The sequence below is a fragment of the Microcaecilia unicolor genome, chromosome 3 (assembly GCF_901765095.1).
Source record: "Microcaecilia unicolor chromosome 3, aMicUni1.1, whole genome shotgun sequence".
NCBI lineage: Eukaryota > Metazoa > Chordata > Amphibia > Gymnophiona > Siphonopidae > Microcaecilia > Microcaecilia unicolor.
The window spans coordinates 407,830,019-407,853,068 of NC_044033.1; the positions used below are offsets into that span (position 1 = coordinate 407,830,019).

The 23,050-nt window shown below is 49.6% G+C and overlaps 1 protein-coding gene across 1 annotated transcript in view; it reads left to right on the forward strand.

The window, feature by feature from the left end:
* Window positions 1-23,050, forward strand: part of TDRD6 (tudor domain containing 6) — a 457,403-nt gene that overhangs the window by 198,766 nt on the left and 235,587 nt on the right. Inside the window, 1 exon segment of the mRNA XM_030195133.1 lies at window positions 9,012-9,066. Coding sequence (XP_030050993.1) covers window positions 9,012-9,066 — 55 coding nt within the window.

Consider the following 23,050-nt stretch of genomic DNA (forward strand, 5'->3'; position numbering starts at 1 on the left):
CTGACCCTGACGCAGCTGGACGAAACGCTGGCCATCGTAGGTCATGGTCGGCATGTGGAGAACAGAAAATGTTCAGCTAAGTACCGTAATCTGTTATATGTTGTAATACTCTCTAAGAAAAGTGTTTAAATTTTACATTTACCTCTGAACATTACTGAGGTTTTGTATTTTCATCAAACAGTGGTTTTTTGCCGATGATGAAGCAGCCCTGCTCCCAAGGCGTTTAGCTGGGAGCTTCTTGAGGCTTTTTCCTCCAAAATTTTGGAATACAATTTACTTTACTTGCTATTCACAATAAAGGACTGCCATTATCTCTTTTTGAAGGCCCAGTGTTGCTTTTTCTTGTTTAGATTCTCTGCCTCACACCATATTTAGTTTGTATCTAAATAATCTTACAATGTCAGCCTTCAACCAAATGTAAGGAGTAGCATTTGCAATTGTGGCATGAAAATGAAAGGAAGGAAAAAAGGAACATTAAATAAATACCTCTTAAGTATTGTCCTTTTCTCCGAGGACAAGCAGGCTGCTTGTTCTCACGACTGGGTGACGTCCGCGGCAGCCCCCACCAACCTGAAGAAACTTCGCGGGCGGTCCGCACGCGGGGCACGCCCACCGCGCATGTGTGGCCGTCTTCCCGCTCGTGCGTGACCGTTCCCGCCAGTCTTTTCTTTTCTGCGCCTGAGGAGAGTCGTGCCGTCGCCGCTCTCCCTTCGCAGCCCCGGAAAGACCGTCGCGTTTACGCGATTTTGTTTAACTTTTGTTTGTTCGGTTACCGCGTGCTCCAGTTTCTTTTCTTCGAAAAAAAAAAAAAAAAGAAGAGCACGCGCTCCTTTTTCCCTCGTTTCTAGCGAGGGCGTCGCGTTGCGGCCTTGTGGTCGCGCGATCGATTTATTTTTTCGAGGTGTGATTTCCGCCACCATCGACAACTTTAACTTCGCCGACGCGATTTTTCCGTCGATGTCCTCGAAGGTCCCGAGTGGATTTAAGAAGTGTGGTCGGTGCGGCCGGCCGATCTCGCAGACCGACACCCACGCTTGGTGCCTCCAGTGCCTCGGGCCGGAGCACAATATCAAGTCGTGTTCTCTGTGTCTCGGTCTCCGGAAACGGACTCAGGTTGCGAGGCAAGTTCTGCGGGACCGCCTTTTTGGAACTTGCGCCGGCCCCTCGACGTCGACTTCGACGGCATCGGTATCGACGCCTGGTCCTTCGGTACCGGTATCGATGCCCGAAAAATCGGCACCGATGGCATCGACCCCAGGAGAACAGGTCCCGTCGGCCCGCCGGTCCTCCGGTGAGGGTAGGGGTGAGAGACCGCGTGGGCAGTCGGCCCCGGTCACTCCTTCAGCCCGTGGCCCTCGGGACCGAACCCCGTCTGACTCGGGACCGAGGGGGATCGACCTCCTCCTCCTCCATACCACCCGGTGACGGGCACCGTAAGAAGGCAAAGAAGCACCGTCACCGGTCGCCCTCGACGCATCCGGCTCTCGGTACCGGAGAGGAGTCGACGCCGAAGCGTCCGCGTCGAGAGGAGAGGTCCCCCTCGGTGGTGGAGGTACCGCCACGTCACGGTCCCAGCACTTCGGTGCAGTCTCCTGGACCCGAGCAGCTTCCGGCACCGATGCCTCTACCGGCCCCCACGTCTTTCCCGACAGCGGGCCTGGACGAGTGCCTCTGAGCCATCCTTCCGGGGATCCTGGAAGGGCTGATGCGCCAGGCTGTGCCGGGGGTGCTTGCGCCCTCGGCGCCGATGACTGTGGCGCCGGCGAGCTCTAGCCCGGTACCGAGGCCGTCGACGCCGCCGCCGCTTGCGGCGCCGGTCTCGACCGCCACGCAGGTGGAGTCCCCGTCGACGTCGATGGAGGGAGCTTCGTCCCCGCCGGCGCGGGAGTCCACCGCTTGACGACATCGAGGCCTCGACGTCGAGCCGGGCCCGGTTCAGGACTCAGCTACATGAGCTTATGTCCGATACCGAGGAAGAGGCCTCGTGGGGGGAAGAGGAGGACCCCAGATATTTCTCCTCAGAGGAGTCTGCGGGTCTTCCCTCGGACCCCACGCCTTCACCTGAGAGGAAGCTCTCGCCTCCTGAGAGTCTCTCTTTTGCCTCCTTTGTGCGGGATATGTCTATTTGCATTCCCTTTCCCGTGGTCTCTGTGGATGAGCCGAGGGCTGAGATGCTCGAGGTCCTCGACTATCCATCACCACCTAGAGAGTCCACCACAGTGCCGCTGCACAATGTCCTCAAGGAGACACTGCTTCGGAACTGGATGCGACCATTATCTAATCCCACCATTCCCAAGAAAGCAGAGTCCCAGTACAGGATCCACTCGGACCCAGAGTTAATGCGGCCACAATTGCCCCATGACTCGGCGGTCGTGGATTCTGCTCTCAAGAGGGCACGGAGTTCGAGGGATACCGCCTCGGCGCCCCCGGGGCGGGAGTCTCGCACTCTGGACTCGTTTGGGAGGAAGGCCTACCAATCCTCCATGCTCGTGACCCGCATCCAGTCATACCAGCTCTATACGAGCATCCACATGCGGAACAATGTGAAGCAGCTGGCGGACCTGGTCGAGAAGCTCCCGCCGGAGCAGTCCAGGCCTTATCAGGAGGTGGTCAGGCAGCTGAAGGCGTGCAGAAAGTTCCTGTCCAGGGGTATCTATGACACCTGTGACGTGGCATCTCGTGCTGCGGCCCAAGGTATAGTGATGCGCAGGCTCTCATGGCTGCGTGCCTCTGACCTGGACAACCGCACCCAGCAGAGATTGGCCGATGTCCCTTGCCGGGAAGATAACATTTTTGGTGAGAAGGTCGAGCAGCTGGTGGACCAACTGCATCAGCGGGAAACCGCCCTCGACAAGCTCTCCCACCGGGCGCCTTCAGCATCCACCTCGGCAGGTGGACGTTTTTCCCGGGCCCGGCAGGCTGCGCCCTATTCCTTTGCAAGGCGTAGGTACACCCAGCCGGCCCGAAGGCCTCGTCAGGCACAGGGACAGCCCCAGCGCGCTCGTTCTCGTCAACAGCGTGCGCCTAAGCAGCCCCCTGCGCCTCCACAGCAAAAGCCGGGGACGGGCTTTTGACTGGATCCACGGGAACATAGCCGCCCTCAAAGTGTCCGTACCGGACGATCTGCCGGTCGGAGGGAGGTTAAAAGTTTTTCACCAAAGGTGGCCTCTTATAACCTCCGACCAGTGGGTTCTCCAAATAGTGCGGTGCGGATACGCCCTGAATTTGGCCTCCCTGCCACCAAATTGTCCTCCGGGAGCTCAATCCTTCAGCTCCCATCACAAGCAGGTACTTGCAGAGGAACTCTCCGCCCTTCTCAGCGCCAATGCGGTCGAGCCCGTACCACCCGGGCAGGAAGGGCAGGGATTCTATTCCAGGTACTTCCTTGTGGAAAAGAAAACGGGGGATGCGTCCCATCCTAGACCTGAGAGGCCTGAACAAATTCCTGGTCAAAGAAAAGTTCAGGATGCTTTCCTTGGGCACCCTTCTGCCAATGATTCAGAAAAACGATTGGCTATGTTCCCTGGATTTAAAGGATGCATACACTCACATCCCGATACTGCCAGCTCACAGACAGTATCTCAGATTCCGCCTGGGCGCACGGCACTTTCAGTATTGTGTGCTGCCCTTTGGGCTCGCCTCTGCCCCACGAGTGTTTACAAAGTTCCTCGTGGTGGTGGCGGCGTATCTACGCAAGCTGGGAGTGCACGTGTTCCCATATCTCGACGATTGGCTGGTCAAGAACACCTCGGAGGCAGGAGCCCTCCGGTCCATGCAGTGCACTACTCAACTCCTGGAGCTGCTGGGGTTTGTGATAAACTACCCAAAGTCCCATCTCCAGCCAACCCAGTCTCTGGAATTCATAGGAGCTCTGCTGAATACCCAGACGGCTCAGGCCTTCCTTCCCGAAGCGAGGGCCAACAACCTCTTGTCCCTGGCTTCGCAGACCAGAGCGTCTCAGCAGGTCACAGCTCGGCAGATGTTGAGACTTCTGGGTCATATGGCCTCCACAGTCCATGTGACTCCCATGGCTCGTCTTCACATGAGATCTGCTCAATGGACCCTAGCTTCCCAGTGGGTTCAAGCCACCGGGAATCTAGAAGATGTCATCCGCCTCTCCACCAGTTGCCGCACTTCACTGCTCTGGTGGACTATCCGGACCAATTTGACCCTGGGAAGTCCATTCCAAATTCTGCAGCCCACGAAAGTGCTGACGACGGATGCATCTCGCCTGGGGTGGGGAGCTCATGTCGATGGGCTTCACACCCAGGGTCTGTGGTCCCTCCAGGAAAAGGATCTGCAGATCAACCTCCTGGAGCTCCGAGCGATCTGGAACGCACTGAAGGCTTTCAGAGACCGGCTGTCCTACCAAATTATTCAAATTCGGACAGACAATCAGGTTGCAATGTATTACACCAACAAGCAGGGGGGCACCGGATCTCGCCCCTTGTGTCAGGAAGCCGTCGGCATGTGGCGGTGGGCTTGCCAGTCCGGCATGCTCCTCCAAGCCACATACCTGGCAGGCGTAAACAACAGTCTGGCCGACAGACTGAGCAGAGTCATGCAACCGCACGAGTGGTCGCTTCATTCCAGAGTGGTACGCAAGATCTTCCGAGAGTGGGGCACCCCCTCGGTGGACCTTTTCGCCTCTCAGACCAACCACAAGCTGCCTCTGTTCTGTTCCAGACTACAGGCCCACGGCAGACTGGCGTCGGATGCCTTTCTCCTCCATTGGGGGACTGGCCTCCTGTATGCTTATCCTCCCATACCTTTGGTGGGGAAGACCTTACTGAAGCTCAAGCAAGACCACGGCACCATGATTCTGATAGCGCCCTTTTGGCCCCGTCAGATCTGGTTCCCTCTTCTTCTGGAGTTGTCCTCAGAAGAACCGTGGAGATTGGAGTGTTTTCCGACTCTCATCTCGCAGAACGACGGAGCGTTGCTGCACCCCAACCTTCAGTCCCTGGCTCTCACGGCCTGGATGTTGAGGGCGTAGACTTCACTGCGTTGGGTCTGTCTGAGGGTGTCTCCCGTGTCTTGCTTGCCTCTAGGAAGGATTCCACTAAAAAGAGTTACTTTTTCAAGTGGGGGAGGTTTGTCGTTTGGTGTGAGAGCAAGGCCCTAGAACCTCGTTCTTGCCCTGCACAGAACCTGCTTGAATACCTTCTGCACTTATCAGAGTCTGGCCTCAAGACCAACTCAGTAAGGAATCACCTTAGTGCAATTAGTGCTTACCATTATCGTGTGGAAGGTAAAGCCATCTCTGGAGAGCCTTTAGTCGTTCGATTCATGAGAGGCTTGCTTTTGTCAAAGCCCCCTATCAAGCCTCCTACAGTGTCATGGGATCTCAACGTCGTCCTCACCCAGCTGATGAAACCTCCTTTTGAGCCACTGAATACCTGCCATCTGAAGTACTTGACCTGGAAGGTCATTTTCTTGGTGGCAGTTACTTCAGCTCGTAGGGTCAGTGAGCTTCAAGCCCTGGTGGCTCATGCTCCATATACCAAATTTCATCACAACAGAGTAGTGCTCCGCACCCACCCAAAGTTCCTGCCGAAGGTGGTGTCGGAGTTCCATCTTAACCAGTCAATTGTCTTGCCAACATTCTTCCCCAGGCCTCATACCCGCCCTGCTGAACGTCAGTTGCACACATTGGACTGCAAGAGAGCATTGGCCTTCTACTTGGAGCGGACACAGCCCCGCAGACAGTCCGCCCAATTGTTTGTTTCTTTCGACCCTAACAGGCTAGGGGTCGCTGTCGGGAAACGCACCATCTCCAATTGGCTAGCAGATTGCATTTCCTTCACTTACGCCCAGGCTGAGCTGGCTCTTGAGGGTCATGTCACGGCTCATAGTGTTAGAGCCATGGCAGCGTCAGTGGCCCACTTGAAGTCAGCCACTATTGAAGAGATTTGCAAGGCTGCGACGTGGTCATCTGTCCACACATTCACATCACATTACTGCCTCCAGCAGGATACCCGACGCGACAGTCGGTTCGGGCAGTCGGTGCTGCAGAATCTGTTTGGGGTGTAAATCCAACTCCACCCTCCAGGACCCGAATTTATTCTGGTCAGGCTGCACTCTCAGTTAGTTGTTCTTCGTAGGTCAATTTTCTGTTGTATCGTCGCCGTTGCGAGGTTCAATTGACCTGGGTTCTTGTTTTGAGTGAGCCTGAGAGCTAGGGATACCCCAGTCGTGAGAACAAGCAGCCTGCTTGTCCTCGGAGAAAGTGAATGATACATACCTGTAGCAGGTGTTCTCCGAGGACAGCAGGCTGATTGTTCTCACCTACCCTCCCTCCTCCCCTTTGGAGTTGCGTTTTCATGTTGTTTCTTGCTTGTCATTCAACTGGCGGGAACGGTCACGCACGAGCGGGAAGACGGCCGTGCATGCGCGGTGGGCGTGCCCCGCGTGCCGACCGCCCGCGAAGTTTCTTCCAGTTGGTGGGGGCTGCCGCGGACGTCACCCAGTCGTGAGAACAATCAGCCTGCTGTCCTCGGAGAACACCTGCTACAGGTATGTATCATTCACTTTATGTTTATGTTGCAGTTTTTCAATACAGAGAAGAATACTGTGTAGAAAAAAAACACATTACAGAAATGTCAAATCTAATTAGTGAAGTCCCCTTTCTTGAATGCTCAGGACACAGAGCAACATAATTACCATGCTGTAATAATCATAAGAACATAAGTGCAGTGGGTGCAGAGAACAACTAGGATGTTTCATTTTACAATCCAACATACAAATCATGTAAAAGTTGGTGTCACCTCAGTGAGAGCAACATGCTTTCTCCATTGCCAGACACTGAAGTAACTCTCAACCATACAAAAGGACACTCAAAATCTTACCATGCTGTTCCAGAATGAACTCTTAAGTACTCAACACAGCAACAATCTTATTTTAGAAAAGGCAGTTCTGCAAGTATTTCACTAACATTGGTACATTAGCTATTGAGAGAAAAACTCTGGACAGGTACAGATTCATACAGCTGACAGAATACCTAACACTCAGAATACAGATCTTTCTCAAATACAGAATAAAGTATTACAAATTAGAAATAATAATAAAAGAAAACTCCAAAAACTGAAATGACAAGCCTAAAAATCCAGACATTTAACAGCAGTGGAGGACTGAAGAAAGAAAAATAGAAATGCATTATTTCTCCTGTACTGCCAAAATACCAAAATTTCCAAGAACTTGACATATTCCAATCAATGCATTTTAAATTTTTATACAGTTGTGTGGCCATTATATTTTTGTCCTCCCCCCCCCCCCCACTAAGGCAGTGGTTTCCAAACCTGTCTTGGGGGCTCCCTAGCCAGTCATGTATTCTGGATTTCTGCAGTGAATTTTTATGAGAGAGATTTTCATGCACTGCCTCCAGTTCAGTCAAATCTCTCTCATGAATATTAATTGCGGAGACCCAGAAACCCTGACTGGGGAGAGCTCCCAGGATAGGTTGAGGAACTACTGCCCCTAAGGCATTTTCTAGAGTTTCTCTTCCATTTTTTCTCTCTCCTTGTCTTTCCTCCCTTCCATCTTTCTTTCATGTTTTTCATTTCTGTAGTCTGTACATCCATGTTTTTACTCATCCTCACCTTCCCTCTCCATTCAGTCTTGTCTCTCTTTTTTTTTCTCATTCTTTCCTCAGTCCCACCCCCCCGGAACTAACCTACCACCTTCTCTGCCTCCTCCCCTCACCAATCCCAGCTCTGTGTTAGCCTCTAGCGCCGTTCTTTCTTTGTTAACCCCAACCAGCTTTCCTATTCCATTTCCCCAGCTTCCTCCATTTTCACTCTCAGCCCTTCACTGACTTGTCTTTGTTCTTTTACCTCCAAATCCTCTATTCTTCTCCACTGCTTCTCTACCTCTCCCTATTCTTTCTCAGTTCAACTCATAAGTACATAAGTGTTGCCATCCTGGGACAGACCGAAGGTCCATCAGGCCCAGTTTCCTGTTTCCAACAGTGGCCAATCCAGGTCACAAGTACCTGGCAAGATCCCCAAACAGTACAATACATTTTATGCTGCTGCCAGAAATAAGCAGTGGATATTCCCAAGTCCATTTTAGTAATGGCTTATGGACTTTTCTAGCTCATCTAACCATCTCCCACTCCACACACTTACAGCTATCACCCAGTTGTCTCATCTCTGGATTTATGCGTGCTTTCTTTCTCCTTCCCCCAAACCTGAGTGTCTACTCATTTTCCCACCCAGTCTTTAAGGTCATTGTCTTCTGCTTTCCTGCCTAGTTCCTTAGTTATAAGTACATAAGCACCGCCATACCGGGAAAAGACCAAGGATCCATCAAGCCCAGCATCCTGTCTCCGACAGTGGCCAATCCAGGCTTCAAGAACCCGGCAAAACCCACAAGAAAAAAACTTAATTCTTAATAATGTTCAATGGACTTTTCCCTCAGGAATCTGTCCAAATCCCCTTTAAATTCCGTAAGGCCAGCTGCTGTCACTAACATTGGACTTCATCTGCCACTTGCACGCCCAATCTCCTAGTCTCGCGAGGTCCTCCTGTAATCTTTCACACTCCTTCTGCACTTGACGACCCTATCACCTTATCCTCAAGTCCTTGTTTTCCCCCTACTGTCCCAGGCACTCAGCCCTTCTTTACCTCTCACCTGTGTGCTAAACAAAAAATAGAGTCCTGTTTCTTTACCCGTGTTCATTATTCATGTTCCAGTACTACCAGTCTTTGATTACCTTAATCTATATTGTTGGCTTGGGTAATTTTCTGGTCTGACTGATGAAAAGTGCTTGTGTATGGTAGGAATAAAAATCTAATGAATCATAATTGGACTTTCAGTTGTCAGTATTGATAGCTAAATTGCACAGAGACTGGTAGAATGGAAGAGAGCCCTGGTGAATGTGTGGACATGATCTCCGAAGGAAAATGGTTACTGGAATCTTTAAATAAATTTGGAGTAAGGTTGTGATAGATTTCCTTTTCTTTACATCAGTTTTGTTACTAAAGATAAATTTATTTTTTTTTTCTATTCAGACATCCCGGTCCTGCTGCTCTTCACAACCATCAACAGAGTACCCAGAAATGCTAGGTAGGATTTAAATCTTTCTTGGGGCACGTTTACTAAAACTTAGTGCATGCCTAAGTGCCATGTGGCCCATAGGTATAAAATAGGATGTGTAACACATTGCGCATGCTAGTGTCAGCGTGCGGCCTAAGCTTTAGTAAAAGGGCCCCCTTGTCTTTTCTTTATGTAAGAAGTTTTTAACTTGGAAATATGGTAGTCTCTGTATATTATTAGGAGGAGGATGACACAGAAGGGAAAGGAAGAGGCAGATAATGGGGTGACTGCTGGAAGAGAGAGACAGTGAAGGGGGGAGATAAGATATGAAAATACTGGAAAAATGTGGTGAGATGCAGAAAGAGGGGAAGAAATAAATAACTTATAAAGAGAAAATCCAAAAATAGTTGAGAGAGAGAAAAAAAATCAGGATGGGGAGGATGAAGTGTCAGAGGAAGCTAAAATTACTGTATTCAGTGTCTGAGGAAGCTAAAATTACTGTATTCACTATCTAGTTTTAAAATTGCTTTGTACTTCTGACTTTTAAAATTTTTTCCCTGGTATAAATATACCCTTGATTGGATTATTAAATCTGAATATGATTTCAGACTTCACTTATATATACTCTGTCAATTACACCAGACTATTAATTCCCAATGATATATAGAATTACTTTTTATTGTTTATTTTTTAATTTTTTTTAAATTTGCACTGCTCAGTAATGCTGTAGTGCCCTTTAAACCAGTTGTTTTCAGGATTAGGTATACAGCCGCCTTACATCACGGCACTCGCCCTTCCTACCTTCCTTATCTCACCATCTAGATTCTCTAACTGTAGTGCTAACAGATGAAAACTTATATAAGCACTGGAATATCACTTACCTTGATGTCTTGACAAGTGCGCGGTCTGTAGTGTCTCCAGAACACCCGTGTTCAGTGCATGGTGATTAAAATCAAATACTCCGTCTTTATCCCCAACGTGGAGCCACGTTTCACTCTATAAAGCTTTTTCAAGGGGATGTAACTTGAATCTGTGAAATAAGGCTACAGACATGTACCTGTTAAACATGCTCAACCCGTATCTTAATAAAATTATTATAACTAATATAAGATACAAACTTTTAGAATAATTTTTAGCTTACTGGGAGAGATTACTCTGCTCACTCCTCCCAACACTGTGAACCAGGAAGAAACTAAATTTACATTTATACGTCATCAGAACGTGACCCGCCCACCGGAAACTCCAAAAGATTTTTCTTTTCTTTTTGTTCTTTAAAGAGTCAGCCATTCTATTTCCTTATTTAAACCGTAAGGATTCACTGTATTCCAGGTGTATATAAACCTCAGTTCTTGCTGCAATAACAAAGATGAAATATCCACCTCCCCAGCGCAGTTGAACTCGTGTCAGTAGCTGGATTCATGACACTATAAACCGTCATCACATATTTGCAGTAAATGTAATTCTGACATTTACTGTGCCCAGGAGATTCTATCTTCTCATGCATCCAGCTACTGGGACAAGATTTGATTTACGTTTTAAGACTGATTGCAACACCAGTCAAGCAATTTATGCCATTTGTTGTCCCTGTCAAAAATGGTACATTGGTCATACTCTTAGAAAAGTCAAATTACGGATAGGAGAACATCTTAGCAATATTCAAACTAATAAAGTGGAAGCGCCTTTAGTCAGCCACTGGTATGCCAATGGACATGCAGAATCAGATTTACAATATGTTGTGCTGACTGCGCTGGGGGGGGGGGGGGATATTTCATCTTTGTTATTGCAGCAAGCACAGAGGTTTATAAACACCTGGAATACAGTGCATCCTTACGGTTTAAATAAGGAAATAGAATGGCTGACTCTTTAAAGAACAAAATGAAAAGAAAAAGTTTTGGGAGTTTCCGGTGGGCGGGGGTCACGTTCTGATGACGTATAAATGTCAATTTAGTTTCTTCCTGGTTCACAGTGTTGGGAGGAGTGAGCAGAGTAATCTCTCCCGGTAAGCTAAAAATTATTCTAAAAGTTTGTATCTTATATTAGTTGTGAGTTGAGCATGTTTAACAGGTACATGTTTGTAGCCTTATTTCACAGATTCAAGTTACATCCCCTTGAAAAAGCTTTATAGAGTGAAACGTGGCTCCGCTTTGGGGATAAAGGCGGAATATTTGATTTTAATTCGCATGCACTGAACACGGGTGCTCTGGAGGCACTACAGACCACGCACTTGTCAAGACATCAAGATAAGTGATATTCCAGTGCTTATATAAGTTTTCATCTGTTAGCACTACAGTTAGAGAATCTCGATTGTGAGATAAGGAAGGTAGGAAGGGCGAGTGCGGTGATGTAAGGCGGCTGTATACCTAATCCAGAAAACAATTGGTTTAAAGGGCACTACAGCATTACTGAGCACTGCAAATTAAAAAATAAAAAGTAATTCTATATATCATTGGGAATTAATAGTCTTGTGCAATTGACAGAGAATAATTACCAACACCAGTTGTAGTTTATTTGAACCCATATGATTTCACTGATTCACTTATATATAGCCTATTGTAATTTATTATAGTAACAGGTTTATTGTTTGAATGGTGTGATTCCCAAGCATTTGTTTTTGGGAAAGCATAAAAAAAAAGGAAACAAAAGTTTTTAGTGACAGCAGCAGATGAATCCAGAGACCCAGTAGGTTTTGACCATCTACCAGCAGGTGGAGATAGAGCACTGAACTGAAGTGCCCTATGGAACGGGATGCTCTTGGCCAGTTGGTATTCCCTGTCTCCAGTGTTAGGTGGAACACCTGATCACCCTAGGTCCCTCCCCCACCCTGTGCCACTCTCCTGTCTGAACTCCTTTCTCCTCCCTCACTGTAGGCATTTGCACAATTAACAAAAAAAAAAAAAAGAAGCCGACTTGGGTTGATACAGAGTGCAGGTCCTCTGTCAGTGGAAGCAGTCTGTGCTGCACTATCCAGTTGGCTAGAGCATACAGTTTACTGTTGGGGGGGCAGGAGAGTATTGGTGAGCACATTTGCAGTTCTTCCACGGGCCATCAGATAGGACACCCAACTTCAGCACAGTGGGATCAGTGTGTCTTTAAATTTCTCACTTACCCATTGTGGGGGGGGGGGGGGGGGGGGGGCTGTCCAAGATGGCGACTCATTCTTGAGGTTGAACGCTCTTAAGTGTTCTGGATGTGAGCCTGTTCTTTTCTGATAATGAAAATAACAATGCCTCATACTAAGAGGAAAGGCGTGGTAAAGAGTACACTGCCGGTTCTCCTTACCTTTACGCCTCTCCAGACAACATTGGACCGTTTCACCATGAGCTGCCCCCGAGAGACCAGCGTGTTGCAGGCCGCGACGAGAGAAGTCGAGGGAGCGACCTCTCTCTTGGCCACGGAATCATCTGTTTCACCGCCGGACGTTAACACCCCACCGTGTCCTGCCCGCTCGAGAGGGAGGATGTTAGACCCGATCTCTTCGGAAGGCGATAGAGACGGCTCTGAAAATGGCGGCGCCACCCCAGAGCGAGCAGAGGAGATAGCATTGGAGCTTCTTACTCCACAGGTGGTAACGCTGGACTCGATTTGGAAGGCTATTCAAGGTCTGACAACAATAGTGACGAATACTGCCCAGGAGACTAAATTACTTGTGAGTAAAGTTAACTCTTTAACTGAAATGGTAGAAAATATTAAAACTGAATGCTCAGTAAAATTTGATACGATTCAGGCTGAGATAGCGACGTTGAAGACAGTAAGTACAACTTTAATTAAAGATAAAACAATCATGATGAGGAAAATTGAACAAATCGAAAATTATAATAAACGATTGAATTTAAGGATTCTGAATTTTCCTGTAATAGAAGGTATTGGTCTGATGGAACTACTTCGAAAATATTTAATTGAGGTACTACAATATTCCCCTCTCTTTTACCTCCTGTAAACAAGATCTTCTATATTTCTTCTTCAAAAAAAAGTCAGGGGGAATTGAAGGAAGGATCTCAAGCTGAAGGTGGACATAACCTACAGGATATATCAACATTTCTTGAGCAATCTTTTTCAGTCATGTCTCAGCGTCAAACATTATTAATATCTTTTGTTTTTAATCAAGATATGACTTCATTGTTTAAATTATACTTCAAGAATTCCATGAAGACCTTTTGTGGGTCAAGACTGGATATATCCTGATGTTACAAAATCTACTCAAGACAGAAGGAAACTTTCTATCCTTGAGAGAGGAAACCAGGGCATTTGGAGCCACTTCTTTGTTGACTTACCCATGTAAATGTTTAGTTAAATATTTGAATGTTAAATATGTTTTTTTTGAACCGCAACAGCTTAAATGTTTCTTAGAACAGAAAAAGCTCTCCAATGTGAATGCAGCTTAGTATAATAACGGTTAACATGGAAAGTACAATTGGGTAGATTATACGAGTCAGGCCATTTTTCCTTTAATTTTTTCTGAGATATCTCTATTAAATGACTAACCCACACATTATTGTGGTCTAAGGAAGAGTAGTATAATTTGATTTATAAACTTGGAGAGTGGGAAAATATTTTCATTCTTATTTTTTTAATTTCTATCTCTGTTTTTCTTTTTACAAGATGTTGATGCTTGTAAAATGTTTAATAAATAAATTAGAACAAAAAAATTTCTCACTTACATCGGGCCGTCTTTTTCTTTCGGTGCAGCATGGCTGCAGAACTCATTAAGCACTGCTCCCATTGTGGTAAGTGGAGAGCAGCATTAGGACAGTGTCCGGAGGGTTGTGCCAGCTCCCTGATGTTGGAGGGAGCCAGAGCTGGAGAGTTTCCTGCATGCCTTCTTCACGCTCGCAGCAGCTGATGTTCATTTTGCATGCGAATCAGCGACCACGCTGCCAGGGCCCAGCCAAAACATTTCGGTGGACCTCGCGTTCTCAGGTGACGGGGGACATTTCTGGGGTTGGAGTGGCTGAGCCTTTTTCACCTCCGAGTTTGTGCTTTTATTTCACAGAATCTATTTGTTGAAGACAGCAAGTTGGGGCTCAAATGCCTCACTAGAACAAACAACTGTTTCCTCAGTAGGGCTGTCCCTGGTGGATCCTGCTCCCAAAAGGCGCCCGTGTGATTTGTCCCCCAATGCCCTTATACCTTTGAAGAGGTTATCGCACGTATTTCTCCCGAGTCTCAGGAGCTGCTTGAATTAGAGGAGGAGGGCACTTCTTAGGAGGTAGATGACCCCATTGCAGTAAGGGTCTTCCATAGAGAAGAGCAGGCTTCTTTTATCACCAAAGCTCTTCAGGTTCTTAAAATTTCTTCTCCTGACCTCTATACCCTGGTCTCTTCGAATCTGAAGATGGGTAGTACTAGGAGTCCACCTCTGTTTTACCCAGTGCATGAGGCAATACAGGAGCTTATCTCGGCATAGTGAGTGATGCCGGGTGGTACGTTGCAGGTGGCTAAAGCTATGTCACGGTTATATCTATTGGTGTCATCAGACCTGGACAATCTTTGCCTCCCTTGGGTGGATGCCTTAGTAGCGATTTAGGGTGGCATTGCACTTAAAGATGTGCAGGATAGGAAACTGGAGTCCTTGCTAAAGATGTCCTTCGGAGTGTCTGCCCTGTCTTTGCATGTGGCCATCTGTAGTTCTTATGCGGCTAGAGTGTCTTAGCTGGATCTAGCAGATGGCGGATGCCCACCAGGATTCTGATGGGGCTCTCTGCCCATGGAATTCCTGGACACGGAGACCGGGTTAGCGTATTTAGCAGATTCCTTATACGATTTAATTCGAGCCTCCGCTAAATAGATGTCTTTGGCGGTCACGGCTCACTGGTTATTGTGGTTGCATCAGTGGTCGGCAGATGCTGCTTCTAATCAGTGCCTCAAACTCCCTTTTAAAGGCAAACTGGGGAGGATTTAGAGAAGCTGGTCAAGGATCTGGGCGATTCTAAGACCCAGCGTCTGCCGGAGGAATAGATTAAATCTTCTGCTTGGTCGGGTCAGTCTCTGGCTTGTTAAAGAATGACATTGGAGTGGGTAAACCATAAAACTGCGGGAACACAAAAAAACTTCAAACTTTTTACTGCAAGCACGAACAGCGGCTATTTCCCCGCCCCGCGGGAGCAGTAATAAGTGCACCTGAGGTAAATCGAACGCCTACCTTTTTACAGTTGTTTTACCGTCCTTCCTGAACTCCGGCCATAGTTCTCCCTGAGCGTAGTCCCCTCCCGCCCACCACGCATGACGTCACCATTCCCATTTGTGCAACATGCAGGAGGAGGACTTCACTTACTCTTCAAGGACTTGACCGTCTAAGGTGGAGCTAGTGTGCTGTGTGTGTGAGCCTAGTCTAGGAGCCATTGGAGACAACGGTAAGATCCCAGTCCCATAAATCTCTTCTCTCCTTCCCCATTCATAGTATTGTAGGCTGGGACTCTGAGTCCTTGGTACTAAGTGCCGCAGTAGCTCTGCCACTCCTGTGATCACATGGGGTCACAGGAAACAGGACTTCCTGTCAGCTAAAACTTCAGGTTTTAAAGTGGGAGCCACATTTTTCTTAACATTTTCTTTAAAGTGTCTGGTTTCATTTAGGTGAAATTATTCTGTTTTTCTGACCCTATTCAGTTAGAAAATGTATTTCTTATTCGTTAATTAAGGATGGGAGCTGTGTGACTTTTCAAGTCGTAGAATGGGGAGATATTGGGTAACAATATGGGAAGCACTCTTTCCTCAGCTTTGACATTGATTATAGGTGGTGGAACCTGTTGTTTCCTTGAATATGTATGGTTGCTCATGAATGATGCTTGGATGGAGATTCTTCTACGCTAGCTGTAATAAAAAGATAACTGTTGAGGCTTCGATGGATGGGGACAGAGTTTGCGAGGACGGGATGGGAACAGGGACAGAGTTTGCGGGGAGGGGGGCAAACTTTGTCCCCGCGTCATTCTATAGGCCTCGTTTTCGGGATACCCATCGGTATGGGCTGGGTCTACTACTACTATTTAGCATTTCTATAGCGCTACAAGGCGTACGCAGCGCTGCACAAACATAGAAGAAAGACAGTCCCTGCTCAAAGAGCTTACAATCTAATAGACAAAAAATAAATAAAGTAAGCAAATCAAATCAATTAATGTGAACGGGAAGGAAGAGAGGAGGGAAGGTGGAAGCGAGTGGTTACAAGTGGTTACGAGTCAAAAGCAATGTTAAAGAGGTGGGCTTTCAGTCTAGATTTAAAGGTGGCCAAGGATGGGGCAAGACATAGGGGCTCAGGAAGTTTATTCCAGGCGTAGGGTGCAGCGAGACAGAAGGCGCGGTCTGGAGTTGGCAGTAGTAGAGAAGGGAACAGATAAGAAGGATTTATCCATGGAGCGGAGTGCACGGGAAGGGGTGTAGGGAAGGACGAGTGTGGAGAGATACTGGGGAGCAGCAGAGTGAGTACATTTATAGGTTAGTAGAAGAAGTTTGAACAGGATGCGAAAACGGATAGGGAGCCAGTGAAGCGACTTGAGGAGAGGGGTAGTATGAGTAAAGCGACCCTGGCGGAAGACGAGACGGGCAGCAGAGTTTTGAACCGATTGGAGAGGGGAGAGGTGACTAAGTGGGAGGCCAGCAAAAAGCAGATTGCAGTATCTAAACGAGAGGTGACAAGCGTGTGGACGACGGTTTTGGTAGAGTGCTCGGAAAGAAAGGGATGGATTTTACGGATGTTGTAAAGAAAGAAACGACAGGTGGGTTTGGGGGGGAAAATGAGAAGCTCGGTTTTGGTCATGTTTAATTTCAGGTGGCGTTGAGATATCCAGACAGCAATGTCAGACAAGCACGCTGAAACTTTGGTTTGGATGCAAGGTGAGATATCAGGGGTAGAAAGGTAGATTTGGGAGTCATCAGCATAGAGATGGTAGGAAAAGCCATGGGATGAGATTAATGAACCAAGGGAAGAAGTGTAGATAGAAAAGAAGAGGGGACCAAGAACAACCCTGAAGTATGCCAACAGGCAGAGGGATAGAAGTAGAAGAGGATCCACCAGAGTGAACACTGAAGGTGCGGAGGGAGAGGTAGGAAGAGAACCAGGAAAGGACAGAGCCCTGGAATCCAAGTGAGGACAGGATATCGAGGAGTATGCTGTGATCGACAGTGTCAAAAGCAGCGGAAAGATCAAGAAGGATGAGGATGGAATAGAGACCTCTGGATTTAGCCAGTAATAGGTCATTGGAGACTTTAGTAAGCGCAGTTTCGGTTGAGTGGCGAGGGCGAAAACCAGATTGTAGTGGGTCAAGAATAGCATGTGAGGAGAGAAAATTGAGGCAGCGGTGGTGAACAGCACGCTCAAGTAATTTGGAGAGAAAAGGGAGGATGGAGATGGGTCGGTAATTAGAGGGACAAATAGGGTCGAGTGAAGGCTTCTTAAGGAGAGGTGTGACCACAGCATGTTTAAAGGCAGTAGGGACAGTTGCAGTGGAAAGTGAGAGGTTGAGAATGTGACAGATAAAAGGAATAAGAGCAGGTGAGATGGCATTAAGAAGGTGGGTGGGAATGGGATCAGAGGAACAGGTGGTACATTTTGAGGAAGAAAAGAGAAGTGTAGTTTCCTCTATAGTAACTTCAGGAAAGGAGGAAAAGGAATAAGGGGAAGGAGAGAGAGGGGAACGGACTAGTGGAGGGAGAGGTGGCGAGGTAGAGAATTCAAGGTTTATCTTTTGAACCTTGTCATGAAAGAGGTCATCCAGTCTTTTCTCCATGGTCCCGTTATGAGAGCAAATGGCCTTTTCATGCTGACAAGTGGATTCCCGCCGCCTCTTTCCGACCCTCCTCCACTGCCTGCCCTGCGCAATGATGGGGTGCCGGGTCTTTCCTCTGATCTCATCGGTGGATACCTGCCCCTGTTCTTCGAGGAGTTGGGCTCTCATTATATCTGTCCATGGGTCCTCGACATTATTGAAAGAGGCTACAAATTAGAATTTGCCTCTTCCGTTGCAAATTTTTTCTTGACGTCCCCGTGTGGGAACTCGAGCAAGTGGGCAGCGATTTTTTTTCCTACTCTACTGTCATTGCTGGCCTGGACTCTGGTCCCTCCCAATGAATGATGGACAGGTGGTTGTTCTATTTATTTTGTCATTCCCCAAAAAAAGTGGCCCCGTTCGGCCGGTTCTCGACCTCAAGAGGGTCAACAAGTTTCACAAGGTTCAGTGCTTTCACATGGAGACCTTATGCTCAGTTTTGGCGACTGTGCAGCCCGGCGAATTTCTCTTAGCTTCGGATCTCAAGGAGGCATATTTGCACATTCCAGTCTAGCCTCCTTATCAGTGGTTTCTTCATCTTGCCGTACTCGGGCAACATTTTCAATTTTGAGCCCTTTTGGCCTTGCCACAGCTCCACGGACGTTCTCCAAGATCATGGTAGTGGTGGCTGCCTTTTTGACGAGACAAGGGGTCAGAGTTCATCCATATCTGGGCGATTCGCTGATCAGGACCTCATCGTCTCAGGAGTATGTGAAAGACACATCAAGAGTTCTTGGTCTGCTGCAGTCGTTAGGATGGCTCAACAATTTCCCCAAGAGTCAGTTTGCTCCCGTACAGGTTCTCAGGTATATGGGAGTCCAATTTGACATGGCTCAGGGCAAGGTTTTTTTTTTTTTTTTTACTGTGGCAGCGATGTGTCAAACTGCAGTCACAGATTCATGTGCAGGTTCTCGGGTCCATGGTGGTGTCTTTGGAGATAGTGCTGTGGGCTTGAGCGCACATTCGTCCATTACACACTCTGGAGTTGTTGGTCCCTGATTTTGCAGAATTACTATCTGGTGCTCAGCTGGACGGGGTCTGCACATTGCGCCATGGTCTGGTGGCTGAGGGACTTCTCTTTATACAACAGCCTTTCTCTGGGGGGTTCCAAAGTGGATGATGATATATACGGATGTGAGCCTGATTGGGGGGGGGGGGTGACCATTGCCTCTTCCAAGTAGCTCAAGGTCAGTGGTCCCTGGAGGAGGTTCGGTGGCCAATACATTTGTTTTACCTTTGTGCAGTCTGCTTGGCGCTGTTAGATCTTTAAGCTCTGGTGGAGGGGAAGCCAGTGCATGTGCTCTCCGACAATATGATGTCTGCGGCTTATATCAACCACCAGGGGGGTGCATGCAGTTCACCTTTAGCTCTTGAGTCTCACCTACTTATCTGTTAGGCGGGGGCACACTTATGTACAGCATCTCTTGGCGGCACACATTGCAGGAGTTTGGAATGCCTTGGATCCCGGAGAATAGGAACTGGCAGAGTCAGCATTCTGGCAGATCATAGACAGGTGGGCCTTGCCGAGCATGGATCTCGTGGCTACCCACTGTGATGTCAAATCTCTGTGATTTTTCAGCAGACAGAGGGATCATGGGGTGGAAAGCATAGACACACTTTTGCAGGCTTGGTCAATGGATTTTATTCTGTGTGTTGCTCCTCTGTGGCCCATGATAGGCAGGATTCTTCAAAGAATCCTTCACCACCTGGGTCGGGTGGTCCTCGTCGCCCCAGATGGGTCACGCCGGCCATGGTATGTTGATCTCCTTAGCTTGCATGGAGATACTCCACTTCGATTGCCTCTTCGCCCCACCCTGTTGGTTCAGGGATCAATTCAGATGGAGGATCCCTCCCTCTTTGGTCTTACGGCTTGGCTATTGAGCGGGCGAAGTTTGAGGAAAAAAGGATATTCTCCAGAGGTCATTGTGGCGCTGCTTCAGGTGAAAAAGCGCTCCACCTCCACGTCTTATGAGTGGATATGGCGTCTTTTCGAGTCTTGGCGTGCAATAAAGGCAGTTTCTCCCTTGGAGTCTTCTCTTCATCAAATTTTCCTTTCTGCAGGAGGGTCTACAGAGAGGTCTGGTGTAAAATTCTCTGCAGGTGCAAGTAGTGGCTTTGGCATGTTATAGGGGCAGGCTACTTCATTCCATATTGGCATCGCACCCTGACAAGCATTTTTTGAAAGGGGTGAATAGTCTCCGACCACCAGTGCACCCACCATGTCCAGAGTGGAATCTCAGGTTGGTTCTTCACATGCCGGAGAAGACTATGTTTGAGTCCTTCCATTGGGCTTCATTTAAGGATCTGACCCTCAAAACAGTTTTTCTGGTGGCTATCACTTCGGTTTTGTCATGTAGGGACCCGTTTCTGTGTTTTTCACCTATGGGGGTGACGGTGCACACGGTTTCTTCTTTTCTGCTGAAGGCAGCGTCAAAGGCAACGGTTGCTCGCTGGGTGAAGGACACTATTGGGCTCATTTTCAAAAGAGAAGGACGCCCATCTTTCGACATATTGTTTTGTTCTCCGAGGACAAGCAGGCTGCTTGTTCTCACGACTGGGTGACGTCCGCGGCAGCCCCCACCAACCGGAAAAAAGCTTCGCGGGACGGTCGGCACGCAGGGCACGCCCACCGCGCATGCGCGGCCGTCTTCCCGCCCGTGCGCGACCGCTCCCGCCAGTTCCTTTTTTTCCGCACCTGGAGAGAGTCGTGCCTGTGCCGCTCTCTCTGTTCAGCCCCGGAAAAACCGTCGCGTTTACGCGAACCTCTTTATTTTCTTTTATATTTAATTTATCGCCGCGCGCTCCACTTTTCTTTTCTTTAAAAAAAAAAAAAAAGGAGCACGCGCTCCCATTTTCCCTCGCTTCCAGCGGGGACGTTGCGTTGCGGCCTGGTGGCCGCACGGTCGTTTTTCATTTTCGAGGTGTGATTTCCGCCACCATCGACGACTTTAATTTCGCCGACGCGATTTTTCCGTCGATGTCCTCGAAGGTCCCGAGTGGATTTAAAAAGTGTGGTCGGTGCGGCCGGCCCATCTCGCAGACCGACACCCACGCTTGGTGCCTCCAGTGCCTCGGGCCGGAGCACAATTTCAAGTCGTGTCCCCTGTGTCTCGGTCTCCGGAAACGGACTCAGGTTGCGAGGCAAGTTCAACGGGACCGTATTTTTGGAACTTGCGCCGGCCCCTCGACGTCGACCTCGACGGCATCGGTATCGACGCCCGGTCCTTCGGTACCGGTATCGATGCCCAAGACATCGGCACCGATGGCATCGACCCCAGGAGAACAGGTCCCGTCGGCCCGCCGGTCCTCCGGTGAGGGTAGAGGTGAGAGGCCGCGTGGGCAGTCGGCCCCGGTCACTCCCTCAGCCCGTGGCCCACGGGACCGAACCCTGTCTGACCCGGTTCCTCGAGACCGAGGGGGATCGTCATCCTCCTCCTCCATGCTTCCCGACGCCGGTGACTGGCATCGGAAGAAGGATAAGAAACGCCATCACCGGTCGCCCTCGATGCACATCGGAGAGGAGTCGACGCCGAAGCGTCTCCATCGAGAGGAGAGATCCCCGTCGGTGATAGAGGTGCCGACGCAACAGGGTCTCGGCACCTCGGTGCAGTCTCCTGGCTCCCACCAGATCCGGGCACCGACACCCCTACCGGCCCCACCGCCTTTCTCGGCAGCGGGCCTGGACGAGTGCCTCAGAGCCATCCTTCCGGGGATCCTGGAAGGGCTGATGCGCCAGGCTGTGCCGGCGCCGGGGGTGCTTGCGCCCTCGGCGCCGATGACTGTGGCGCCGGCGAGCTCTAGCCCGGCGCCGGGGCCGTCGACACCGCCGCCGCTTGCGGCGCCGGTCTCGACCGCCACGCAGGTGGTGTCGACGTCGATGGAGGGAGCTTCGTCCCCGCCGGCGCGGGAGTCCACCGCTCGACGACACCGAGGCCTCGGTGCCTCGACGTCGAGCCGGGCCCGGTTCAGGACTCAGCTACATGAGCTTATGTCCGATACCGAGGATGAGGCCTCGTGGGGGGAAGAGGAGGACCCTAGATATTTCTCCTCAGAGGAGTCTACGGGCCTTCCCTCGGACCCCACGCCTTCACCGGAGAGGAAGCTCTCACCTCCTGAGAGTCTCTCCTTTGCCTCCTTTGTGCGGGATATGTCTATCAGCATTCCCTTCCCCGTGGTCTCTGTGGAAGAGCCGAGGGCCGAGATGCTCGAGGTCCTCGACTATCCATCACCACCTAGAGAGTCCTCCACGGTGCCGCTGCACAATGTCCTTAAGGAGACGCTGCTTCGGAACTGGGTGCGACCATTAACTAACCCCACCATTCCCAAGAAAGCAGAGTCCCAGTACAGGATCCACTCTGACCCAGAGCTAATGCGGCCACAATTGCCCCATGACTCAGCGGTCGTGGATTCTGCTCTCAAGAGGGCACGGAGTTCGAGGGATACCGCCTCGGCGCCCCCGGGGCGGGAGTCTCGCACCCTGGACTCGTTTGGGAGGAAGGCCTACCAATCCTCCATGCTCGTGACCCGCATCCAATCATACCTGCTCTATATGAGCATCCACATGCGGACCTATGTGCATCAACTGGCGGACCTGGTCGAGAAGCTCCCGCCGGAGCAGTCCAGGCCTTATCAGGAGGTGGTCAGGCAGCTGAAGGCGTGCAGAAAGTTCCTGTCCAGGGGTATCTATGACACCTGTGACGTGGCATCTCGTGCTGCGGCCCAAGGTATAGTGATGCGCAGGCTCTCATGGCTGCGTGCCTCTGACCTGGACAACCGCACCCAGCAGAGACTGGCCGACGTCCCTTGCCGGGGGGATAACATTTTTGGCGAGAAGGTCGAGCAGATGGTGGACCAACTGCATCAGCGGGAAACCGCTCTCGACAAGCTCTCCCACCGGGCGCCTTCAACATCCACCTCCACAGGTGGACGTTTTTCCCGGGCCCGGCAGGCTGCACCCTATTCTTTTGCGAAGCGTAGGTACAACCAGCCGGCCCGAAGGCCTCGTCAGGCACAGGGACAGCCCCAGCGCGCTCGTTCTCGTCAACAGCGTGCGCCTAAGCAGCCCCCTGCGCCTCCACAGCAAAAGCCGGGGACGGGCTTTTGACTGGATCCACGGGAACATAGCCGCCCTACAAGTGTCCGTACCGGACGATCTGCCGGTCGGAGGGAGGTTAAAATTTTTTCACCAAAGGTGGCCTCTCATAACCTCCGACCAGTGGGTTCTCCAAATAGTGCGGTGCGGATACGCCCTGAATTTG